The sequence below is a fragment of the Macaca thibetana genome, chromosome 3 (assembly GCF_024542745.1).
Source record: "Macaca thibetana thibetana isolate TM-01 chromosome 3, ASM2454274v1, whole genome shotgun sequence".
In the NCBI taxonomy this organism is placed as follows: domain Eukaryota; kingdom Metazoa; phylum Chordata; class Mammalia; order Primates; family Cercopithecidae; genus Macaca; species Macaca thibetana.
In genome coordinates this window covers 15,539,831-15,565,964 of record NC_065580.1, presented here as the reverse complement: position 1 = coordinate 15,565,964, position 26,134 = coordinate 15,539,831, and the positions used below count along the sequence as shown (strand labels likewise).

Below are 26,134 nucleotides of genomic sequence, written 5' to 3'. Positions count from 1 at the left end.
ATGAAGGATAACTTTTTCTCTCTCTATCACTACCTTTGGTTTTACTGTTTAACAGCTTTCTTCTATGTTTAAGAGCAACCTTCCAGGTCTAGACATGTCAGAAATCAAAACAACATTATTTTTAGGTAAAAGATTAAAAACACGTTCAGTCCTATTGCAATCAAAACTGTTATCCCCCATCTCATTTTAAGGTGCTCTCGTCTCTCCAGCAAGACCTGAGCCACAGAGCTTTACCCCAGTTCCAGCAATGAGAATGGATCCAATAAAATCTCTTTTCCTCACCTTCCTTTCCCTGCTTGCTCAATTGCTGCCAGTTTCTGGAAGCAGGAAGGGAGGGAAGAGGAAAAAGTTTAGGTAATTACTTAACTAGTTCCGGTGCAATGTGGCTACTCAGTGCCCTCTAGATGACATGTGCCCAAATACTGATGAAACAGGAAAAGTTCCCTTATTCCCTTTGCAGATATGCCACTGGGGTGTGGCTTGATTCTTCAGTGCCCCACTGCTCAAACCCTTAGCGGGAACATGAAGGCAAGCAGGTCTTAGGGAGATTTTTGGGCTCCAACCCCATAACAGCATCTAGGGTTGAGGTTTACAGCTCCCAAAGAAAGCCCCAGTGGCCATGTGTTACAAAGTTTACTCTTTGAGCTCTGCCGTCTGCAGGTAGCTGGTGTTAAGCAGCTCAGTTAGATCCCTTGCCTTATTGCAAGGACAGAGGGCTTTCTGTATCCTGGGTTCTTGTCCCAGGGTACTGGGAAAACCGAATCACATGGGCTTGGAGGAGGGATGCAAAGTTTTATTGAGTAGGGGAGGTTGTTCTCAGTGAGGTGGATGGGGAACCAGAAGGGGGATGGAATGGGAAGTTAGTCTTCCCTTGGAGTCGGGCCACTCAGTGGCTGGACTCTTCTCCGACTGCCCCTGACCGAATTCCATGTTGTCTTGCCCTAGATGGCTTGCCGGTGTCTGCTGGTGTCTGTCAGTGTGCTCTTGTGCCTTTCTGCTCCTCTCAACATCCAGCCACTTGTGTCTGTGTCTGCTTAAGGTCTTGGACTTATACAGATACGGGATGGGGGGCGTGGTGAGCCAAAAGGCAACCTTTTGGGTGCAAAAACAGAAATGCTTATTCTCACTTGGGTCCATGGGCATAGGCCTGAGGGTGGAGCCCTTGCCAGGGACCCCGCCCTTCTATACTCAACACTTCCCTGACCCAATCCCCTGTCACTGATGGGCAAAATAATGCTCCCCAAAATGTTCATCTTCTAATCTGTGGCACGTGTGAATATGTTACCTTAAGTGGCCAAAAGGACTTAGCAGGTGTGATTAAGTTCAGAACCTTGTGATGGAGAGAGGATCCTGGATTATCTAGATGGGCCCTATTTATTTATTTTATTGAGACAGGGTGTCACTCTGTCACCCAGGCTAGAGTGCATTGCCTTGAACTTGGCTTACTGCAAACTATGCCTCCAGAGCTCAGGTGATCCTCCCACCTCAATAATGGTACGACAGGGACCAGCCACCATGTCCAGCTAATTTTTTTGTTTCTCTTTTTTTTTTTTTTTTTTTGTACAGACAGGGTTTCACCACGTTGCCCAGGCTGGTCTTGAACTCCTGGCCTCAAGTGATCCACCCACCTCGACCTCCCAAAGTGCTGAGATTACAGGCAAGGGTCACCACGCCTGGCCAGATGGGCCCAGTTTAATCCAATGGGTCCTTAGGTAGGAGGGTGAGAGTCAGAGAAGTGAGTGACAGTGGAATCAGAGATCAAAGTGATGCCATTGCTGGCTGGGAACTGTGAGCCAAGGAATGAGGGCCATGTGGAAAAGCTGGAAAGGGCAAGGAAAGGGATTATCTGGAGCACTCCCAGAAGGAACACAGCCCTGCCAGCACTTTAACGGTAGCACAGTGGAATCTTTGCTGGACCTCTGACCTCCCTCCAGAACTGTAAGGCAATAAACTTGTGTTGTTTCGCACTGCTAAATTTGTGGTGCCTTATGACAGCAACCCCAGGAAACTAATACACTGACTTCCTTATGGGACACTTCACAGGTTTTCCAGACCTCCATAGCAGGATTCTTGACAATGTATCTTTTTCTAAAGCAGTGTTTCTCAACCAGGGACAATGTTTGCTCCCCCCAGGCAGCATTGGTTAATGTCTTGAGATATCTAAAATCATCATGACTGAGAATATACCAACAGTATCCAGTGAGTAGAGCCCAGAGATGCTGCTAAACATCTTACAATGCACAGGAAACCCCCACAACAACAACAAAAAAAACTATCTGGTCCCAAATGTTAATACTGTCAAGGTTGTAATACCCTGATGGAAAGCAAGCAACTCTTTGACTTCCAATTAAAGTGCTTTCCTGGCCAAGCACGATGGCTCATGCCTGTAATCCCAACACTTTGGGAGGCTGAGGTGGGCAGATCACCTCAGGTCAGGAGTTCCAGACCAGCCTGGCCAACATGGTGAAGCCCTGTCTCTACTAAAATTACAAAAATTAGCTGGGCGTGGTGGCACATGCCTGTAGTCCCAGCTACTCAGGAGGCTGAGGCAGGAGAATTACTTGAACCTGGGAGGCAGAGGTTGCAGTGAACTGAGATCACACCACTGTACCCCAGCCAGGATGACAGAGTGAGACCCTGTCTCAAAAAAATAAATAAAAATAAAGTGCTTTCCTATCCAACAGAAGCCCCCGTCAAGTGGGTCCTTTCACAGTAACTTGAGGCTATTTAACTTGGACAGCATGTGTCCGAAAGGGAAAGCATTGCCTTCTTTGCTCCACCAAGCAGTAGAAGCTCAGGCAGCCCCCACATACCCATTATCTTTGCTCTGTCATCAGAAGCAAAGCCAGGAAGTACCTTCCCTTCAGATTCCACCAGGGAAGAGTCAAGCATCAATCTCTAGATTGATATCACCCTCTAAAACTAGGGCAGTAGTTCTTAATCAGTGGCAATTTTGCCCCCTAGGGAACATTTGGCAATATCTGAAAACATTTTTGGTTGTCAGGACTTGGTCAGGACAAAGGGGAAGGGGGAGTTGCTACTGGTGTCTAGTGGGTAGAGGCCAGGGATGCTGCTAAACATCCTTCAATGCTCAGAACAGTCCCAAACAGACATTTATGCAGCCCAAAATATTGATAATGCTGAGGTTGAGAAACTTGGCTCTAGGAGATCCATATTAGGTTCCCCGAAGAACTCTCCAAGGTTCTGCTCAGGTAGTAGCAGAGGGAAACCCATGAGGAAGGTGCTGCTTCTACCAGGTGTCTTGACTCTACCAGTCATTATCTTGAAGCTCCAAACCAAACTTGTCTTTGTGAGGGAGGAGGAAAGAGCATTCTAGAGAAAGAGATAGGAAGAGCTGCTCTCTTTTTATGCAAATTTCCTTTGAAGAACCCTTTCTCTTATGTAGGTTTGAGGTGGAAGATGAATATAGGATCCCCTTTCTAGATTAAGTGGACACTTAACACCAATTGTGTTCAATTTGAAGGAGATAGCAAAAAGTTTCTTTTTTTTTTTTTTTTTACTGCGATTCACTCTTGACTCTTGTTGCCTAGGCTGGAGTGCAATGGTGCAATCTTGGCTCACAGCAACCTCCACCTCCCAGGTTCAAGTGATTCTCCTGCCTCAGCCTCCCGAGTAGCTGGGATTACAGGCATGTGCTACCATTCCTGTCTAATTTTGTATGTTTAGCAGAGATGGGGTTTCTCCATGTTGGTCAGGCTGGTCTCAAACTCTTGACCTCAGGTGATCCGCCCACCTTGGTCTCTCAAAATGCTGGGATTACAGGCATGAGCCACCACTCCCAGCCACAAAAACTTTCAAAAGCCCCATTTAGCATCCTATCATATACCTTTCCTATCAGATGCTAGCAAGGATACAGAGAAAAGGGAATTCTTAAACACTATTGGTGAGAATGTAACTTAGTCCGGCCACTATGGAAAATAGTAGGAAGATTGCTCAAAAAACTAAAAATAGGGTTGCTTCCAAGATGGCTGAATAGGAACATCTCCAGTCTACAGCTCCCAGCGAGATCGATGCAGAAGACAGGTGATTTCTGCATTTCCAACTGAGGTACCTGGTTCATCTCACTGGGACTTGTTGGACAGTAGCTGCAGCCCACAGAGGGCAAGCCAAAGCAGGGTGGGGCATTGCCTCACCTAGGAAGTGCAAGAGATTGGGGGATTTCCCTTTCCTAGTCAAGGGAAGCCATGAGTGACTGCAGGAACGGTACACTTCTGCCCAAATACTGCACTTTTTCCATGGTCTTCGCAACCAGCAGACCAGGAGATTCCCTCTAGTGCCTGGCTCGGTGGGTCCCACACCCATGGAGCCTTGCTAGCTGCTATCGCGGCAGTCTGAGATTGACCTGGGACGCTAGAACTTGGTGGGGGGGGGGGCATCTGCCATTGCTGAGGCTTGAGTAGGCTGTTCTAGGCTTACAGTGTAAACAAAGTGGCAGGGAAGTTCAAACTGGGTGGAGCCCACCACAGCACAGCAAGGACTACTGCCTCTCTAGATTCCACCTCTTGGGGCAGGGCATATCTGAATGAAAGACAGCAGACTTAAACATCCCTGCCTGACAGCTCTAAAGAGAGCAGTGGTTCTCCCAGCCAGGGTTCAAGCTCCGATAACAGACTGCCTCCTCAAGTGGGTCCCTGATCCCCATGTAGCCTGACTGGGAGATATCTCCCAGGAGGAACCGATAGACACCTCATACAGACGAGTGCCCCTCTGGGACACGAAGCTTCCAGAGGAAGGATCAGGCAACAATATTTGCTGTTCTGCAGCCTCTGCTAGTGATACCCAGGCAAATAGGGTCTGGAGTGGAACTCCAGCAAACTCCAACAGATCTGCAACTGAGGGCCTGTCTATTAGAAGGAAAACTAACAAACAGAAAGAAATAGCACCAACATCAACATAAAGGACATCCACACCAAAACCCCATCCGTAGGTCACCAACATCAAAGACCAAAGGTAGGTAAAACTCAAAGATGGGGAGAAACCAGAGCAGAAAGGCTGAAAATTCCAAAAACCAGAATGCCTCTTCTCCTTCAAAGGAACACAACTCCTCACCAGAAAGGGAACAAAACTGGATGGAGAATGAGTTTGATAAGTTGACAGAAGTAGGCTTCAGAAGATTAGTAATAACAAACTTCTCCAAGCTAAAGGAGGATGTTCTAACCCATTGCAATGAAGCTAAAAACCTTGAAAAAAGATTACACAAATGGCTAACTATAATAAACAGTGTAGAGAAGAGCTTAAATGACCTGATGGAGCTGAAAACCACAGTACAAGGACTTCGTGAAGCATACACAAGCTTCAATAGCCGATTCGATCAAGTGGAAGAAAGGATATCAGTGCTTGAAGATCAAATTAGTGGAATAAAGCAAGAGGACAAGATTAAAGAAAAAAGAGTGAAAAGAAACAAACAAAGCCTCCAAGAAATATGGGACTATGTGAAAAGACCAAATATCTACGTTTGATTGGTGTATCTAAAAGTGACGGGGAGATTGGAACCAAGAAAACACTCTTAAAGATATTATCCAGGAGAACTTCCCCAACCTAGCAAGACAGACCAACATTCCAATTCAGGAAATACAGAGAACACCACAAAGATACTCCTCGAGAATAGCAACCCCAAGACACATAATTGTCAGATTCACTAAGGTTGAAATGCAGGAAAAAATGTTACCCACAAAGGGAAGCCCATCAAACTAACAGCGGACCTCTCTGCAGAAACCCTATGAGCCAGAAGAGAATGGGGCCCAATATTCAACATTCGTAAAGAAAAGAATTTTCAACCCAGAATCTCATATCCAGCCAAACTAAGCTTCATAAATGAAGGAGAAATAAAATCCTTTACAGACAGCAAATGCTGAGAGATTTTGTCACCATCAGGCCTGCCTTACAAAAGCTCCTGAAGGAAGCTCTAAACATGGAAAGGAACAACAGGTACCAGCCATTGCAAAAACATGCCAAATTGTAAGTTTTCATCGATGCTATGAAGAAACTGCATCAATTAATGGGTGAAATAGCCAGTTAGCATCATAATGACAGGATCAAATTCACACATAACAATATTAACCTTAAATGTAAATGGGCTAAATGCCCCAATTAAAAGACATAGACTGGCAAATTGGATAAAGAATCAAGACCCATCAGTGTGCTGTATTCATGAGACACATCTCACATGCAAAGATACACATAGGCTCAAAATAAAGGGATGGAGGAAGATCTACCAAGCAAATGGAAAGCAAAATAAGTGGGAGTTGCAATCCTGGTCTCTGATAAAAACAGACTTTAAACCAACAAAGAAAAAAAGAGGCAAAGAAGGTCATTACATAATGGTAAAGGGATCAATTCAACAAGAAGAGCTAATTATCCTAAATATATATGCACCCAATACAGGAGAACCCAGATTCATAAATCAAATTCTTACAGACCAAAAAGAGACTTAGACTCCCACACAATAATAATGGGAGACTTTAACACACCACTGTCAATATTAGACAGATCAACAGGACAGAAAATTAACGAGGATATCCAGGACTTGAACTCAGCTCTGGACCAAGTGGACCTAATAGACATCTACAGAACTCTCCACCCCAAATCAACAGAATATACATTCTTCTCAGCACCACATCACATTTATTCTAAAATTGACCACATAATTGGAAGTAAAACACTCCTCAGCAAATGTAAAAAAACATAAATCACAGCAAACTGTCTCTCAGACCACAGTACAATTAAATTAGAACTCAGGATTAAGAATCTCACTCAAAACCGCACAACTACATGAAAACTGAACAATCTCCTGAATGACTACTGGGTATATAACAAAATGAAGGCAGAAATAAAGATGTTCTTTGAAACAATGAGAACAAAGACACAACATACCAGAATCTCTGGGACACATTTAAAGCAGTGTGTAGAGGAAAATTTATAGCACTAAATGTCCACAACAGAAAGCAGGAAAAATCTAAAATTGACACCCTAACATCACAATTTAAAGAAGTAGAGAAGCAAGAGCAAACAAATTCAAAAGCTAGCAGAAGGCAAGAAATAACTAAGATCAGAGCAGAATAAAGGAGATAGAGACACACAAAAAAACCTTCAAAAAATCAATGAATCCAGGAGCGGATTTTTTGGAAAGATCAACAAAATAGATCACTAGCAAGACTAATAAAGAAGAAAAGAGAGAAGAATCAAATAGACACAATAAAAAATGATAAAGGGGATATCACCACCAATCCCACAGAAATACAAACTACCATCAGAGAATACTCTAAACACCTCTATGCAAATAAACTAGAAAATCTAGAAAAATTGATAAATTCATGGACACATACACCCTCCCAAGACTAAACCAGGAAGAAGTTGAATCCCTGAATAGACCAACAATAGGCTCTGAAATTGAGGCAATAATTAATAGTCTACCAACCAAAAGAAGTCCAGGACCAGATGGATTCACAGCCAATTTCTACCAGAGGTACAAAGAGGAGCTGGTACCATTCCTTCTGAAACTATTCCAATCAACAGAAAAAGAGGGAATCCTTCCTAACTCATTTTATGAGGCCAACATCATCCTGATACCAAAGCCTGGCGGAGACACAACAAAAAAAGAGAATTTTAGACCAATATCCCTGATGAACATCGATGCAAAAATTCCTCAATAAAATACGGGCAAACCAAATCCAGCAGCACATCAAAAAGCTTATCCACCACAATCAAGTTGGCTTCATCCCTGGGATGCAAGGCTGGTTCAACATATGCAAATCAATAAATGTAATTCATCACAGAAACAGAACCAATGACAAAAACCTCATGATTATCTCAATAGATGCAAAAAACGGCTTTGACAAAATTCAACAGCCTTTCATACTAAAAACGCTCAATAAACTAGGTATTGATAGAACATATCTCAAAATAATAAGAGCTATTTATGACAAACCTACAATATCATACTGAACAGGCAAAAGCTGGAAGCGTTCCCTTTGAAAACCAGCACAAAACAAGGATGCCTTCTCTCACCACTCCTATCCAACATAGTATTGGAAGTTCTGGCCAGGGCAATCATGGAAGAGAAAGAAATAAAGAGTATTCAATTAGGAAACGAGGAAGTCAAATTGTCTTTGTTTGCAGATGACATGATTGTATATTTGGAGAACCCATCATCTCAGCCCAAAATCTCCTTAAACTGATAAGCAACTTCAGCAAAGTCTCAGGATACAAAATCAATGTGTAAAAATCACGAGCATTCCTATACACAAATAACAGACAAACATAGAGCCAAATCATGAGTGAACTCCCATTCACAATTACTGCAGAGAGAATAAAATACCTAGGAATCCAACTTACAAGGGATGTGAAGGACCTCTTCAAGGAGAACTACAAATCATTGCTCAACGAAATAAAAGAGGACACAAACAAATGGAAGAACATTCCATGCTCATGGATAGGAATAATCAATATCGTGAAAATGGCCACACTGCCCAAGGTAATTTATACATTCAATGCTATCCCTACCAAGCTACCACTGACTTTCTTCACAGAATTGGAAAAAAACTACTTTAAATGTCAAATGGAACCAAAAAAGAGCCCACATAGCCAAGACAATCCTCAGCAAAAAGAACAAAGCTGGAGGCATCATGCTACCTGACTTCAAACTATACTACAAGGCTACAGTAACCAAAACAACATGGTACTGGTACCAAAACAGAGATATAGACCAATGGAACAGAACATAACATGCTATTTCTGAGGCCTCAGAAATAACACCACACATCTACAACCATCTGATCTTTGATAAACCTGACAAAAACAAGAAATGGGGAAAGGATTCCTTATTTAATAAATGGTGATGGGGAAACTGGCTAGCCATATGTAGAAAGCTGAAACTGGATCCCTTCCTTACACCTTATACAAAAAATTAACTCAAGATGGATTAAAGACTTGTATGTAAGACCTAAAACCATAAAAACCCTAGAAGAAAACCTAGGCAATACCATTCAGGACATAGGCATGGGCAAAGATTTCATAACTAAAACACCAAAAGCAATGGCAACAAAAGCCAAAATAGACAAATGGGATCTAATTAAACTAAAGAGCTTCTGCACAGCAAAAGAAGCTATCACCAGAGTGAACAGGCAACCTACAGAATGGGAGAAAATTTTTGCAGTGTATCCGTCTAACAAAGGGCTAATATCCCAAATCTACAAAGAATTTAAACAAATTTACAAGAAAAAAACAAACAACCCCATCAAAAAGTGGGCAAAAGATATGAACCGACGCTTCTCAAAAGGAGACATTTATGCATCCAACAGACATATGAAAAAATGTTCATCATCACTGATCATCAGAGAAATGCAAATCAAAACCACAGTGAGATACCATCTCACACCAGTTAGAATGGTGATCATTCAAAAGTCAGGAAACAACAGATGCTGGAGAGGATGTGGAGAAATAGGAAAGCTTTTACACTGTTGGTGGGAGTGTAAATTATTTCAACCATTGTGGAAGACAGTGTGGTGATTCCTCAAAGATCTAGGACTAGAAATACCATTTGACCCAGTAATCCCCTTACTGGGTATATACCCAAAGAATTATAAATCATGCCACTATAAAGGCATATGCACACGTATGTTTATTGTGACACTATTCACAATAACAAAGACTTGGAACCAACCCAAATGTCCATCAATAATAGACTAGATAAAGAAAATGTGGTACCTATACACCATGGAATACTATGCAGCCATAAAAAAGGATGAGTTCATGTCCTTTGCAGGGACATAGATGAAGCTGGAAACCATCATTCTCAGCAAACCATCACAAGGACAGAAAACCAAACACCACATGTTCTCATTCATAAGTGGGAGCTGAACAATGAGAACACATGGACACAGGGAGGGGAACATCACACACCGGGACCTGTTAGGGGATGGGAACCTGGGGGAGGGACAGCATTAGGAGAAATGCCTAATGTAAATGACAAGCTGATGGGCGCGTCCAACCAACGTGGCACATGTGTACCTATGTAACAAACTTGCACATTGTGCACATGTACCCTAGAACTTAAAGTATAATAATAATAAAACCTAAAAATAGAAATACTATTCAATGCACTAATCCCATTACTGGGTATTTATTCAAAGGAAAGAAGTCAGTACATAAAAGAGATACCTGCACTTGCATGTTTATCGCAACACTATTCACAATGGCAAAGATATGGAATCAACCAAAGTGTCTATTAGTGGATAAATGGATAAAGGAAATGTGGTATATATACACAATGGAATACTATTCAGCCATAAAAAGAATAAAATCATGTCACTTGCAACAACACAGATGCAACTGAAGATCATTATCTTAAGTAAAATAAGCCAGGCACAAAAAAACAAGTATCACATTTTTACACTTATATGTGGAAGCTAAAAATTTGATCACATGGAGGTAGACAGTGAAAAGATTAGATAACAGAGACCACGAAGGGTGAGTGGTGTGACGGAAGGATGAAGAGAAGTGGGTTAAAGGGTACAAACATACAGTTAGATAGAAGAAACAAATCCAGTGTTTGATAGCAGAGTGAGATGACTACACTTCACAAAAATGTTTTGTACTCAAGTGGTGAACACCCTAAATACTCTAACTTGATCACCATGCATTATATACATGTAACAGAATTTCGCATGTGTACATAAATGTCTACAATTTTCTTTTTTGAAAAAAAATATAGCCAGGCGCGGTGGCTCACGCTGTATTCCCAGCACTTTGGGAGGCCGAGGCGGGTGGATCACAAGGTCAGGAGATCGAGACCATCCTGGCTAACACAGTGAAACCCCGTCTCTACTAAAAATACAAAAAAATTAGCCAGACGTGGTGGCACACACCTGTAGTCCTAGCTACTCAGGAGGCTGAGGCAGGAGAATCGCCTGAACCCGGGAGGCAGAGGTTGCAGTGAGCTGAGATCATGCCACTGCACTCTAGTCTGGGTGACAAAGTGAGACTCTGTCTCAAAAAAAAGAAAAGAAAAAGAAAAAGATATGTACGGAATTGTTAGGGTTTAGAAAGTTACTTGTTAACTAATTCTGCCAGGAAGCATTGTAGGCCAACATTTTCATGTAGGCCAACATTTTCATCAAAGAATGATGACTTTTATTTCCTGAGAGTGACTTTTACACAAATTTGTAGAACTGGAGTAGGGAAGGATATAATCTAATGTTTTATGTATCAAAGAAAGGCTATTTACAAACAAATGAAGAGAGAACTGGGAGCAGAGCAAAGTTTATGTGCTTTCTCCAGTAATTAATTCAACAAATACTCCACTCAGATGTTACCTTCTTACTGAAACCTTCTCTTAAAATAATCCCATCACTACCCTATGCCCACTTTCTCTCTATTCCCTCTTTCTACTTTCTCATTAACTTTTTGAGGAACTGTTTTCCAAAGTGGCTGAACCATTTTGTGTTCATACCAGTGGCGTATGAGAGTTCCAGTTTCTCCATAGCCTTGTCAACACTTGCCATCATCTTCCTTATTTTTGTCATTCTAGTGGGTATGAAATGGTATCTCCTTGTGATTTTGATTTGTGTTTCCCTAATGACTAATGATGCTGAGCATTTTTTTTCATGTGTTTATTGGCCATTTGTATATCTTCTTTGGAAAGATATCTATTCAAAACCGTTGCCCATTTTTTTTTTGAGACAGGGTCTCACTGTCACCCAGGTTGGAGTGCAGTGGTGCAATCATGGCTCACTGCAGCCTTGACTTCCCAGACTCAAGTGACTCTCCCACCTCAGCCTCTTGAGTAGCTGGGACTACAGGCATGTGCCACTGCACCCAGCTATTTTTTTTCTTCATTTTTAGTAGAGATGGGGCTTTGTTATGTTGCCCCAGCTGGTCTCACCCTCTTGGGCTCAAGCAATCTTCCCGCCTCAGCCTCCCACAATACTAGGAATTACAAGCATCAGTCACCATGCCTGGCCCTTTGCCCATTCTACCGGGAAGGGGAACATTATGGTAGAAGTTTATTCAGAGGCAGAAGAAGGGAGCAGTCACTTCTTTTTTATTGTAAATTCAGAGGGGTCTATATGCAGGTTTGGTACATACGTATATTGCATAATGCTGGGGTTTAGGCTTCTAGTGAACCCATAACCCAAATAGTGAACATACACTATAGACAGATTTTCAACCCTTGCCTCCCTTCCCCCTCCCTGCTTTTGGAGTCTCAGTGTCCACTGTTTACATTGCTTTTCTAATAGGAGAAGAGCATAACAAAGTTATTTGATCGCAGTTCATGTGACACAGCAGTCTTCAGAGTGAAGACTTGTAGATCCGGGGAAACTGCCCTTGTTTATAAACATTAACATGGTTCAGCAAAGTATGGAAATATGATTGGACAAAAAGAGTAAGATCGAATGCTCATAGACTGAAAGGAAGAACCCACCCAAGCCTGTCAGTTCAGATTCTTCTTGGCATCTCTTAGCAGCATTCCCTTTGCCCATTTTTTAAATTGAGTTTTCTTTTCTGTTTGCTTCTTTTACTGTAAGACTTCTTTACATATTCTAGATACTAGGCCCTTATCAGATATATGATTTGCAAATATTTTCTCCCAGAATGTGGGTTGTCTTTCAGTTTCCTGATAGGGTCCTTTGAAGCACAAAACTTTTTTATTTTTATGAAGCCCAATTTATTATATTTACTTTTCTTTCATTGCTTATACTTTAGGTCTCATATCTGAGAAAAAATGACCTAATCCAAGGTCACAAAGATTTACACTTATGTCCTCTTACATTTACATCTTTGATCCATTTTGAGTTACTTTTTGTATATGGTGTAAGATGGAGGTCTAACTTCATTCTTTTGCATGTGGATAAAGTTGTTTCATCACCATTTTTTAAGAGTTTTCCTTCCTCCAGATAGTTTTGGCACCCTTGTGAAAATCAATACCTTATTGTCTTTATGGCACTTATCACCATCTGAAAGTATATTATTTATTTGTTTATTGTCTGCCCTCCTCAAACTCCCTTACTCCCTGTATTAGTCTGCTTTCATGTTGCTGATAAAGACATACCTGAGACTGGGAAGAAAAAGAGGTTTAATGGACTTAAAGTTCCACATGGCTGGGGAGGCCTCACAATCATGGCGGAAGGCAAGGAGGAGCAAGTCACGTCTTACACGGGTGGCAGCAGGCAAACAGAGAGAGCTCATGCAGGGGAACTCCTCTTTATAAAATGATCGGATCTTGTGAGACTTATTCACTAACAGGATAACAGCACAGGAAATACTTCCCCCCATGATGTGATTATCTCCTACCAGGTGCCTCCCACAACACATGGGAATTCAAGATGAGATTTGGGTGAGGACACAGCCAAACCATATGTCTCCCCTTCCTCCTTCCCCCTGCAAACACACATACAAATTCAAATGTGCATCTTATTAAGACAGGAACCTGTCTTATCTACTATTTATCCCCAGGGACATAGTGGGCACTTAATAAATATTTGTTGAATGAATAAAAAGGGCTCCAGTTTTGTTGAAAATGTATGTGTTCTATACCCAAATGCAGGTAATCACTTCATTTAGGGCAAAAAGATTGTTGAACACTGCCTACATGAGATTTTATAGCCATTTCCTGGGTTGGATGAGAAGAACCTAATTAGGCAAGAAATAATTACCCCATTGGCAGGAAAAAAAATTCAGCAGAGAATTTTAATGAAAATCCAAATGCAAGTGTGAAGGGACTTTCTGAGTCCTTGGACTACTTCAAGTCCTATGGACTACTTCATAGTCCAATAATACCTCAGTAGCTGTATGGCTTTGGTCAATTCCCTTCACTTCTGAAGGACTTAGTTTCCTCACCCTTATATGGGGAGCTCCTGTGCTACGCGATCTTGCAGGTCACTTGCAGCACTAGCATTATATCATTCTAATGTTTTGGATTTGTTTTTGTTTTTGTTTTTGAGACAGGGTTTCCCTCTGTTGCCCAGGCTGGAGTGCAGTGGTGCAATCATAGCTCACTGTAGCCTCAGCCTCCCACCTCAAGCAATCCTCCCACCTCAGTCTCACAAGTAGCTGGGACTATAGACATTCACCACCATATCTGGCTAATTTTTTTTTTCCAACAGACGAGGTCTCACTATGATGCCCAGGCTGGTCTCAAATTCATGGCCTCAAGGAATCCTCCTGCCGTGGCCTCCTCTCCTGCCTTGGAATTACTCTGGGATTCCAAAAGTAAGCCACTTCACCCAGCATGTTTTGGATTCTTTAGAAATAGCATATGTAATCAATTAAAGTTAGTCTACTTAAGGAGTATAGTTTTCATTTGCAATTTATCTTGCACAAATATACTGACCAATCTGTTAAATTAAAAGTATACGTGGCTGGGCAGAGTGGTGCATGCCTATAATCTCAGCTTCTCAGGAAACTGAGGCCAGAGGATCATTTGAGGCCAGGAGTTCGAGGCTGTAGTGGTGCACCATGATTGCATCTGTGAATAGCCACTGCACTCCAGCTTGGGCAACAAAGCAAGACCCTTTTCACTAAAATATATATTTTTAAAAGATGCTTGATTAAGAAACAATATAAATTTTCTCTTGAAAACTGTCTGAAATAACTGATCATGAGTACAAAGAATCAGAGATCCCCTTAGAAGACAGGAGGTAAAATTCTTAGTCAACTGCCTCAGGTTTTCAAAGGTTTCCCCACAGTAGGTTGCTGTTTAGAAAGAGCATGTCTGCTCACTAGTGGGCAAATCAAGGAATTGCTCTCTTTTCCAAGAGGAATTCATAAGGCTCCATCTTGTGGTGAAAACTGTTAACAAGCTTTACAGCTACCACATAATCCATTTCTAGGCAAGACCTAGGCCTGGAAGAGGTCATTCAAAACTCCAGGGTCTGCAGAAGCCAGAGACGTCAAGGTGTACGGGCGAACATGGCAGCTGTATGGAAACCAACTGTCAGAAAAATAATCACTGTGTTTATTTTTCTGAACTAAGACTGCAACCATACCGGATAATGTGTATGTGTATGAATATATATGTGACATTGAAGATTGTATCTTAAATTCAAAATTGAAAAAAGATAAAATATAAATATTTAATTTCTAGTATTTTATTTTACAATTTGCTCACTTTTTCTTCAGCACCAATATGTCCTTGTTAAACCTGTGTTAAGTTATATAATGAAAACAGAATTCAGCCTTGACTAGGACCCATTAACTACAAGTGATAATTAGTCCTACTTAGTTTAATACTGGAAGAGAGCTGTTCAAAAAAGTAGATATTTTTAAATATGAGTTGTTGTACAACTGTGAAGATATTTGTAGAAGTTTGGCATTCCAGTGTCACTGTACAAAACGTCCAATCCTATATCACACCATGAATCATTTTTCACACTATAAGTAGGAATTGACAAGGTGGATTGAACAATGGGAGGCTATCTTCACAAAGTCTGAAATCAATAAGCCATTTTGAGAAATCAGTTTTCAGTGTATCACAATTTTTATCACAGGTTTCAGGACATCAGTTTTATTTCTAGAAACTAATTCCAACCACAGAAAAGAGGACTTCATAACGATGCCAGATATGGCCTCCTATAACTTTTTTTTCTTTTTTTAACACCCGTGGCAGCAGACTCTATTCTACGTTTTATAACTGCTTTGTGGGTGCCTTTGCAGGGAAATATTCAAAGTGTTTGTCTACCCCAAAGCTCGGTGTTATGATAACAATCTTTGCTGCTTAACATAAGCAAAGCTTTTTTCCCTCCAGTGATGTGAATAAGTTCATTTCTCTCAACTGTTCAACAATGCTCCTTTGCTTTCTGCCATGACAAAGCCCCCACCCTCTGTGTCATGAGCAGACTGCCATGCTGTGTGTCCAATTCATCACACGGTGCCTTCAACACTCTGTGCCTGAAGCCCTACAAGGAGATCCAGCTCACAGTATGAACGCTGTGTTCGGGACGTCGTCAATTTTTAACTTCTAGCAGAAAGCAATTCCTGCTAAATAATGCAAGTAAGTAGATGTAAAGCCTGTGTCTTTATATAATTTGCCACCTAGAGTTTAAGTTTTATTGCAAGTCTGATATAAACACTGCTCATCCCAGGAATATCATCCTATAGGCACACAAATCTACTGCATTAAATTGTTTGGAAGTTTCCTCTATACACAAAAATTATTTTCTTAATCATTTCCTAAGATTGTGTCTGTCTTGAGCACACTGTCCAAAATATTTTTCAGTCATATAAAAATTCATAAGCCCCATGGTGGTTAATAGAGCTCATCACTGCATCTAAGTATTACTAAATATGTATCTTCACCAACTGCAATAGCAAATGCCACCATTTTAAAACTTTTTCACATGATTTTTCTTTTCATATCTTAGTCACATTTCCATTGCATTGAGCAACAGTATTTCTAGTTACATTTACATTTGCACGTGTTTATATCTTTTCAGGACATGCAATTTCCGCTACATTCAGTAGATTCTCTTTTACAACTTGCTATCTGTGAAGAATTTTATGTCCCAGGCAGATTTTTTATTTATGACTTCTTATTTCTTAAACAACCAAGACAAACCTTGTTGACATTTCAATTCTCTCTTCAGCTCCTTAGGTTTTGATCACATGTCTCTTCTATGGCCCTCTTCTTTGTTCTCCCAGTGGCTTGTTTCATAATGGCACCTAGACTGTTTCCTTAAATTACATCTTTTGCCAAATATGCACACAGGAGGGTTCTGTGAGGAACACAGGAGGAACACATGACTCCCTCAGTCTATCTTCCTTTTCCTACTTTTCAAAAAGATATGACTACAAGAAACATGCTACTTTTCTAATACTATAGGGTAGATGTGACTTCACACCACCAAAAACCCAGTTCTGCAAAATGTTATAATTATTTTCTATAACTCAACCTCTGAATCTGGTCTCCTACCACCTGATAAAGGATATGTCCTCTTAGTCTTCTTCAGGAAGACATTCAGTCACTTCCACAAGGATATTGAGGGCCACTTTTCCTGTTGCCCCAAGTAACCCTAGAGCTCATACTATAAACCATAAGGGTAAGTCCCCTCAAAGGACAGTGATTCTCAACCCTGTCCTGCTTCATATAAGAATCACTATAGGGAGTTTTGAAAATGCCAGTGCTTAGCTGTTCTGCAGAACAATTATTCATAATCTTCGAGGGTGGGACATGGGTATAGGTGCTTTGCAAAAGCCCTTCCAGTCATAAGGGTAATTCTAGGATGTCGACAGGGTTGAGAAAAACAGATCTAAAGAAAGCAGCCAACAATTGAGGCCAAATATCTACCTGCAAAGGTTAATAAGAGGCAGCAGTACCTGCAAATGGCCAGGATACCAGCAGCAGCCCTCCACCTGAGTCTGCATATATAGAAAGATTAGGGAGGGAGAAGGGGGACCTACTGGAGTTATGGGCAGCAGAGTGAAGCGTTGCTGCAGAGCCTCCTCAAGACTCACATGAGATCTTCACAAGACAGCCAACATCTGGATGTCTGGCACCCGGAAGGCAAGGAGGGCCAGATGGTGTTGGCCAGGGGAGCAGCAGCAACACAAGAGAGTGCATTTACAACAGCAGCCAGGGAAATAAAGAGACTCTTCTGCCTGTCCTCTCTCTCACACACCCAGCCAAAAACTGAAGAGGGAGAGACGGGTGTCTCAGGGTCCACCTTGTCTCCTCCCAATCCTAGCAGATGGGGTCTCAGCTAAAACTGTGCTTGGGGAAAGGCAGAAGATAATACTTAAACCAACTATGAAACTAAACTGGACTATTAATAACCAAAAGAAGACGAACATTTGAAACCTGCCCAGGACATTACAATTGGATGGGAAGCACAGAGTGAGGCACTGAAACTAGAGGAAGGAAACATGTTGTGTTTATCCCTTCTCCTTTCTCCTTCTTGTCTTCCATGAGTGACATCTCTGCTCCTTGGGAGTCACTCGAAGATTGGCATGAAGGTGGGATGTAGAGTCTATACTGTGATCATTCCTCTGTCCTTACGTTGATGTCAGTTCACACGTCCACACTTTGATGTCATGCTTGCAAAGTCTCCTTGATATGGCCACTAGACCTCATGGAATCCAATAACTCCCTTAGCAGATTTCCAAACTCCTTTTGTGAACACAAGGAAGGTTGTACAGCTCTCCCAAGTGTGGACGGGCTGCAGGGGACTCAGGGGCTCTCTTGCAGTCTAACTGCCTTTGACATCCCCATGCAGCCATGAGCAGTGGGCCAAGGTGTGAGACCCCTTCAACAGAGATCCTTACCTTCTCTGGTTCTTTCCCGCCTCCTCTTCTTTCATTCCTCTCCAACTGGGAAAGCATTTTCTAGTCTACATGGTGGTGATGGAGAGAGATGTGAAAGAAAAATGTTTCCCTGACCACCTATTCTTCCAATCTGTTCTATCCTATGCCTGGACCAAAGCTTTTAAACTTCATAGCCAAGAATTTGAAACTTGTTTCTTGAAGACCCCATGAGAACTTCCGTAAACTAGGCTGGGCGCAGTGTCTCACATCTGTAATCCCAGCACTATGGGAGGGTGAGGCAGGTGGATCACATGAGGCCAGGAGTTCAAGACCAGCCTGACCAACATGGTGAAACCCCATCTCTACTAAAAATACAAAAATAAGCCAGGCATGGTGGCAAACATCTGCAATCCCAGCTACTTGGGAGGCTGAGGCATGAGAATCCCTTGAACCTGGGAGGGGGAAGTTTCAGTGAGCTGAGATCGTGCCACTGTGCTGCAGTCTGGGTGACAGAGCAAGACCCTGTTTCCAAAAATAAAAATAAAAAAAGAACTTCCCTAAAGTAGAGACAATGCCTCCATTCTAGCTCTCCAAATGAGAAAATATGGAATAAAAATGAATTGGCCCCACATAGCTGTAAATGTGGTGCTGTGAGTGGCTTGGAGTTGTCAGCCTAGACTGCCAGCTTGCATACAGCCTCAGCAACAGTCCCACACCCCAGTGGCTGATTCCCTCCCTGCTCTTCTTGCCTGAGCTTCTGAGGCTGCAGGTAGACCCTGCCCAACATCTCCTTCTGTTCCCACCTCTTAAAATCAGAGAAAAGCATGAATGAAAACCAATAGAAAACAGTTCCAGAACAATGGAAGTCAACGATTGTGTGCCAGAAATTTGGGGAGATACCATTTATTACAAACTTGCATATGTTGGGACAAAATAAACCAAACAGTGAGTTTGATGCTTCGGAATACATGAAAGCTGCTGACAAATGCTACTGTCCTCAATTAAGAGAACTAACCAAAGTTAATGAGTCTCTTACAGGAGATGTAGAACCTGCCAAAAATCTTGTTTCCAGTTCTGACTATTATGAATAAAGCTGCTGTGAGCATTTTTGTACAAATCTCTGTGTTGACATAAGTTTTAATTTCTCTAAACAATGCTTTCTTAATTTTGAAATATATTGCTTTGCCTGGTGCTTATTTCTATACAAATATGATCTAATAATATTGCCATTTTAAAATAATAATAAATCTCTGACTTCTTTATTTAGTTAATTTATTTATTTTTGAGACAGGGTCTGGTTCTGTCACCCAGGCTGTAGTGCAGTAGCTCCATCTCAGCTCACCAAGACCTCCACCTCCCAGGCTCAAGGATCCTCCCACCTCAGCCTCCCGAGTAGTTGAGACCACAGGTGTGTGCCACCATGCCCGGCTAATTTTCTGTATTTTTTGTAGATATGGGGTTTCACCATGTTGCCCAACCTGACCTCAAACCCCTGAGCTCAAGCAATCCTCTTCCTCAGCCTCCCAAAGTGCTAGGATTGCGGGCATGAGCCACTGAGCCGAGCCAACTTCCTTATTTTAAATAAAATTAATTTGGGGTGGGGAAATCCATTTTTATCATTCATCCATTTATATTATAAAAAAATATAATGGACCAAGGCCAGGGATGGTGGCTCACACTTACAGTCCCAGTATTTTGGGAGGCTGAGATGGGAGGATTGCTTGAGCCCAAGAATTCAAGATCAGCCTGGCCAACATGGTGAAACTCTGTCTCCACAAAAAATACAAAACTTAGCCAGGTGTGATGGCATGCACCTGTAGTCCCAGCTACTCAAGTGGCTGAAGTGTGGGGATCACTTGCGCTATGGAGGTCAAGGCTGCAGTGAGCCATGATTACGCCACTGCACTCCAGCCTGGGTGGCAGAGTGAGACCCAGTCTCAAAAAAAAAAAATAAATCAAATAAAAATAACAGGGCAAGCACACTGTAAAATGATAACTGGCACTCAGCTTCTGTGTCAAGAAGACACTAGGAATTAGTATTGTCAACAAACTGAAAAGTATATGCCTTGTTTAAAATGGGCAGCCACTACTCAGCTTCAGCCAATTCACTATGCCAAATCTTCTAATTTTTCAAGAGAAGATAGATTTTTTGTGTGTGCATATAAGTAATCTCCTAAGTTTAAATGTTGGCCAATAGAACCCCTCAAAAAAAAAAAGTTACACACTGGTGGATTAATGCTGTATAGCATTAGCCAATGCAAAGTAAAAAGACCACAGGCCAAATCTGACCCAAGGCTCATTGGTTTCTAGCTAAGATTTTGGTTCTCAATCCTGACTATGAGCAACAAGACCTTTTGGCTTTTTTAAAAGATAGCATGCCTGAGCCCTAGTCCAGATTATGATTTCCTAGATTTGTATGAGTCCCGGGCATCTACCATTCTGGTTCACAGCCAGGGTTAAAAAGTAGGAAATTAAATTTCAAGTTATAGTACCTTATCATATTTCTGAACTTCAACACCAAGTCCAAAACACTGAATTCTCCCCAGGCTCATTCTACCTGATTCTGAGCTCAAATAGTCATGTGGGATCTCAGTAAGCTGAAATTGATGACACGTACACAAACAATAAAAACTGGGACTATGGAGACTTCCTTGTCTCCAACTTGAATGGCATCCAATTTTGGCTTTTCTGTATACTATTTGAGGACATTATAATAGCAGGCCTTTTTGGAAGAAACTCAATTCTAAGTAAAAGATGTTCATATATGAGCGTATGGGAATTTCTTATTCACAAACATGGTAACCATCAAAATAAAACTCTCTCCCAAAATAAGAGAGACAAAAAAAGAAGTGGAGAAAACAGATTTTAAAAGCTGTATGAGCTTTTACAAATAATTTAGCAGGTAACAGAGATCTTGTGAGACAAGTAAAAAGGCCTTGTATTCATGCCTTATCAGGTAAATGTGGACTTAAAGTAAATAAGGTAGGAAGGTATTGAGCTAGAAACATGTCTCAAATTATTTCCAGTGAGCTTCTGAAAGCCCAAGACAAATGTATCTTTATGAAAAACTGAGACAGACCCAGTAACCAGATCCTCTCATTATTTGCATGTGAAACCTCTAACTTGTCGTCATGTGATAAACAAATGGAGAAAAATTGGAAATAACCATTAATGAGGGGGGCGGAAATTACAATAACATTGAGCAAGGGTCAGAAGATTGCAGAGCAGTTACCCGTTCTTGGCATAGAAACCTGAAAGTCAGGATCAAAGAGAATGGCAACCATGAACACAGATGCCACAGACAAAGACATATCCAGGTTCAAGGTCATCTTCACCTTGGTGGTCTCTGGAATAGAGTGCATCACTGGCATCCTTGGGAGTGGCTTCATCACGGCCATCTATGGGGCTGAGTGGGCCAGGGGCAAAACACTCCCCACTGGTGACTGCATTATGTTGATGCTGAGCTTTTCCAGGCTCTTGCTACAGATTTGGATGATGCTGGAGAACATTTTCAGTCTGCTATTCCGAATTGTTTATAACCAAAACACAGTGTATATCCTCTTCAAAGTCATCACTGTCTTTCTGAACCATTCCAATCTCTGGTTTGCTGCCTGGCTCAAAGTCTTCTATTGTCTTAGAATTGCAAACTTCAATCATCCTTTGTTCTTCCTGATGAAGAGGAAAATCATAGTGCTGATGCCTTGGCTCCTCGGGCTGTCAGTGTTGGTTTCCTTAAGCTTCAGCTTTCCTCTCTCAAAAGATGTCTTCAATGTGTATGTGAATAGCTCCATTCCTATCCCCTCCTACAACTCCACGGAGAAGAAGTACTTCTCTGAGACCAATATGGTCAACCTGGTATTTTTCTATAACATAGGGATCTTCATTCCTCTGATCATGTTCATCCTGGCAGCCACTCTGCTGATCCTCTCTCTCAAGAGACACACCCTACACATGGGAAGCAATGCCACAGGGTCCAGGGACCCCAGCATGAAGGCTCACATAGGAGCCATCAAAGCCACCAGCTACTTTCTCATCCTCTACATTTTCAATGCAGTTGCTCTATTTCTTTCCATGTCCAACATCTTTGACACTTACAGTTCCTGGAATATTTTGTGCAAGATCATCATGGCTGCCTACCCTGCCGGCCACTCAATACAACTGATCTTGGGCAACCCTGGGCTGAGAAGAGCCTGGAAGCGGTTTCAGAGCCAAGTTCCTCTTTACCTAAAAGGGCAGACTCTGTGACTGGAACTCAGGGAGGACTGCGGGACCTCGTCCAACCACTTCTGCCTTTTCCTCAGGTAGAACTCTCTCCTCACCCATCTCTTCTCTCCCAAACCTGCTCTGACACTTCTCAGAAAACGTGACCCTTTTATGAACATGAAGCTGAATTTTTAACTTGCGATTCTAAACAGAAGTAACCAAGAAACCTGAAGATGGACTTTGAAAGTTCCTCGAACTATGTTCATTCATATCCTGCCCTGAGATCTCTCTGCTTTCTTCTCCTCCTGAGCCTTAAGGAGAGGGTGGCCAGACATATCGGTTTGCCAGGGACAATCTCTGTTTATTGTCTGTTGTCAATTGAGCACCCTTCAATTCTCAAGAATATCATGGTCTGGATGAAGAATTACATGATCATCCTACTTAAGACACCCAACTAACACACAGTTAGGGCTGGTGAAGCAGAGCACAGCACTCAGTCCATGGGGTAGAAGGGAAACCAGAGTGGCTACAGAGAAAGAAGATTCAGGAAAGAAAGGCTGCCAGAAATTATCAAGAAGTGCTGCAGAGGTTCCGAGGAAAGTAAAGGGTGAAGAAAAAGGCTTTGGATTTGACTGCAAGCAGGCCATGTGTGCTATTAGTGGAGTGATAGGGTGACATCCTGATCCCAGGAATTCCAGAAGATGATGCCAAAAGAGAGGGGATGGGTAAAAACCAATAGTCTAGAAAGGATGTTTGGAGATAAAGATGAGTTATAGAATGGCAGATGAATACGTGAAGGGTCAGTTCAATGCTTTATTTCTCCAAATGGGAGGGGACAAAGTGAGCAGAGAGGAAAGAAAGAATGCAGGGAAAAGAGTGAAGTGGGCAGGAAGCCAAAAGAGAAAAGAAAGAGGCTGGAGTAAGTGAGTGTCTGTTTTGCTCAGTTCCCGACCTGTAGCAATGCTAGTGGCACCTGTGCCTCTGGTTTTACCAGTTCTGGGTTACCTTGAAGTAAACAGTGGGGCAAGAGCGGGTTACTTGGGGCAGACCGCTGGAGAAGAGGAAAAACATTATTCTCCGTTGTCATTCTTCAGGATGGTTCCAGCAGCATTGTCTCAAAGAGCTGTTCACAAAATATTGGACACCCCCTCCCCAGATATCTTAGAGCTTGAACGTTAGGAATCTGAAGTTGTCTTTTATTAGGTAAATTTTAAATCACGATTATTGAGGAAAATGTAAAAAGAATGCTGCGAATCATACCAAACTTAGGTAGTCCTCAAATGAAAGTATAAGGTCAGTAGCAAAGTCTAGTTCTGAGCTCCAGGGCTCTCAAGCACACATTTCAGAAAGAGTTCCTTACATCCATAAACTGCAAAAACGGCATACACACATGGCATACACACACACGGCATACACACACATACACACACACAGCATACACACACATACACACACACAGCATACACACACATACACACACAGCATACACACACATACACACACACAGATTCCTTTATAGCTCAGTTTGAGACTTATCTACCTTAAAAGTCAAAATATTAAGGAAACACATACTTTTGATAGTTTTCTTAAGCTATAGTTATTTATATGACTATTTCAGGCGGTATTTGTTATAGTAAGACAAATTAGATTTTGAAGTTTTATTCCAATCCCTAGAATAAAGAAATATACACTTCCCTCCAAGTTATATATGTGGATAAAAGGGCCATGTACCCACTAAGGGTTCTCTGATGCATTACAGAGTTAGAGAGAAAATTGATTTAAAGTTGCCATTATATTAACATGAACCATGTCAAGACCACGAAGTGGATAACTCCTCTCCATGCTTACTATGAAGAAATATCATCTCATTGCTAGCAACAGCCTAAGGCAGCAAATAGCTAACAAAAGCTCCAAGGATGATAACATCCTTATCAATGTACATGCTGCCCTGCCTTCAACAAGATAAAATTCTCTCCAATTCTCTTTCTTCTGTATGTAAAACCCAATTCTCTTTCTTCTGTACGTAAAACCCCAGTACATAAAACTCAGAAAGACCCAGAATACCTAGTCTTCAAGTTGTCTGGCTTTAGACAGCAATCAGAAGTCCTAAATGAAGACAATAATTGACTCTGCTGGACAAAAGTCTGTAACCAAATGCAAAGCCCGGCTTGCTATGGTCTCAATATTATTACAGGTTTCCACCTTGCACACTCTACATCATCTCTCTCGCCCCACAGCCCTGTGGGATGTTGAAAGTGATAGAGTGAAGGATTCCTTTACCCACAAAGTCACTCTGAATATTCATCTAGAATGTGGAGCAGGTAAGGGGATTTTGGTTAGTAAGAGATTCCAGTCTGGCAGGCCCAGCCCAGAGGCAGGGTGTCTGGCTTCTCTCCTCATACCTGGTCGAGTCCTTGCAAATAAAGGCTAGACTGGCAGCCATGGCCAGTCTGAGGGCTATAACTTTATGGGTACCAGATTGTCCCACAATCCAGTATCATCTTCCCCTTCCAACTACTTCAGTGTCTGCTAAAATTCCACTGTGGTTCCGGCTTTTCTTTGCTTTTATTCTACAGGAAATATGTTATACTCTCAGGCATTCTTTACTTGGGGCAGCAGGGAAGAAACATCTATGTAATAAAAAGAAAAGAAACTGTAAGTCCAATCAGTCTAAAATGTCTTGTGCTGGAGGAGGGGAGCAGAAACCAAGGGCTAACGAATTATGTCTTGTTGAAGACAGGGCAACATATGCATTAGGAAAGATCATAGAAGGAAAGAAAAAAAAGACACTGAAAGAGGAAGCCCTCCCATCTGTTTTCCCCCTCTCCTCTGGAGAAAAGGAATAAATAAATAAATAAATTACGTGTGTGTGTGTGTGTGTGTGTGTGTGTGTGTGTGTATTTTTTTTTTTTAAACAGAGTCTTGCTCTGTCGCCCAGGCTGGAGTGCAGTGATGCCATCTTGGCTCACTGCAACCTCTGACTCCCTGGTTCAAGCAATTCTCTTGCCTCAGCCTCCTGAGTAGCTGGGATTACAGGCATGTGCCACCACGCCCCGCTAATTTTTGTATTTTTAGTAGAGATGAGATTTCACCGTGTTGGGCAAGATGGTCTTGATCTCCTGACCTTGTGATCTGCCCACCTCAGCCTCCCAAACTGCTGGGATTACAGGCATGAGCCACCGCACCCGGCCAAGGAAAATCTTTAGAAGAGAGGTAAGAGGAGGAAATTTCTTATGTACTCAGAAAGATTTGTTTGGGGGAGAAAGAGTAGGACAGAAAGGCTAAAAAGCCAGTCTGTAATGTTTGAAGGCTGGGGGAACTCTCTGCACCGTTTTCTAAATGGGGGAAGAGTTGCCTAAAATAGGAGAGGCAAAAGTTTCAGGGAAATGCTCAAATCAAGTGTATGCTGGGAAGAGGTAACATGTTACACTGCTATAAGTTTCTGTTGATAGGAGAAAGATGGAAGCATTTTGGAGCCTGTGACATGGCCCAGGAAGGGCAGGCCTGGGCAGAAAATGGGAGCAGACAGCAGAAAATGTGTGGGGTGAAGGGCTGGGGCAGTGGGAACCTAACGGGGAAGATGTGGAGGTGTTGAGTGCTGAGGTTAATCTTGGCCACTCTCAGTTGGGAGAAGCTCTTAACTGACAATTCTGCCTAGGCCTGTGGGGATTACCCT

General features: G+C 42.0%; 1 protein-coding gene across 1 annotated transcript; it reads left to right on the top strand.

Moving 5' to 3' along the window:
• Nucleotides 1-21,001: 21,001 nt before the first annotated feature.
• Nucleotides 21,002-22,528, top strand: TAS2R40 (taste 2 receptor member 40). The gene has a single exon (XM_050784951.1). It carries the CDS (start codon nucleotides 21,529-21,531, stop codon nucleotides 22,498-22,500), a length of 972 nt encoding a protein of 323 aa, XP_050640908.1. The 5' UTR covers nucleotides 21,002-21,528; the 3' UTR covers nucleotides 22,501-22,528.
• Nucleotides 22,529-26,134: the final 3,606 nt, after the last annotated feature.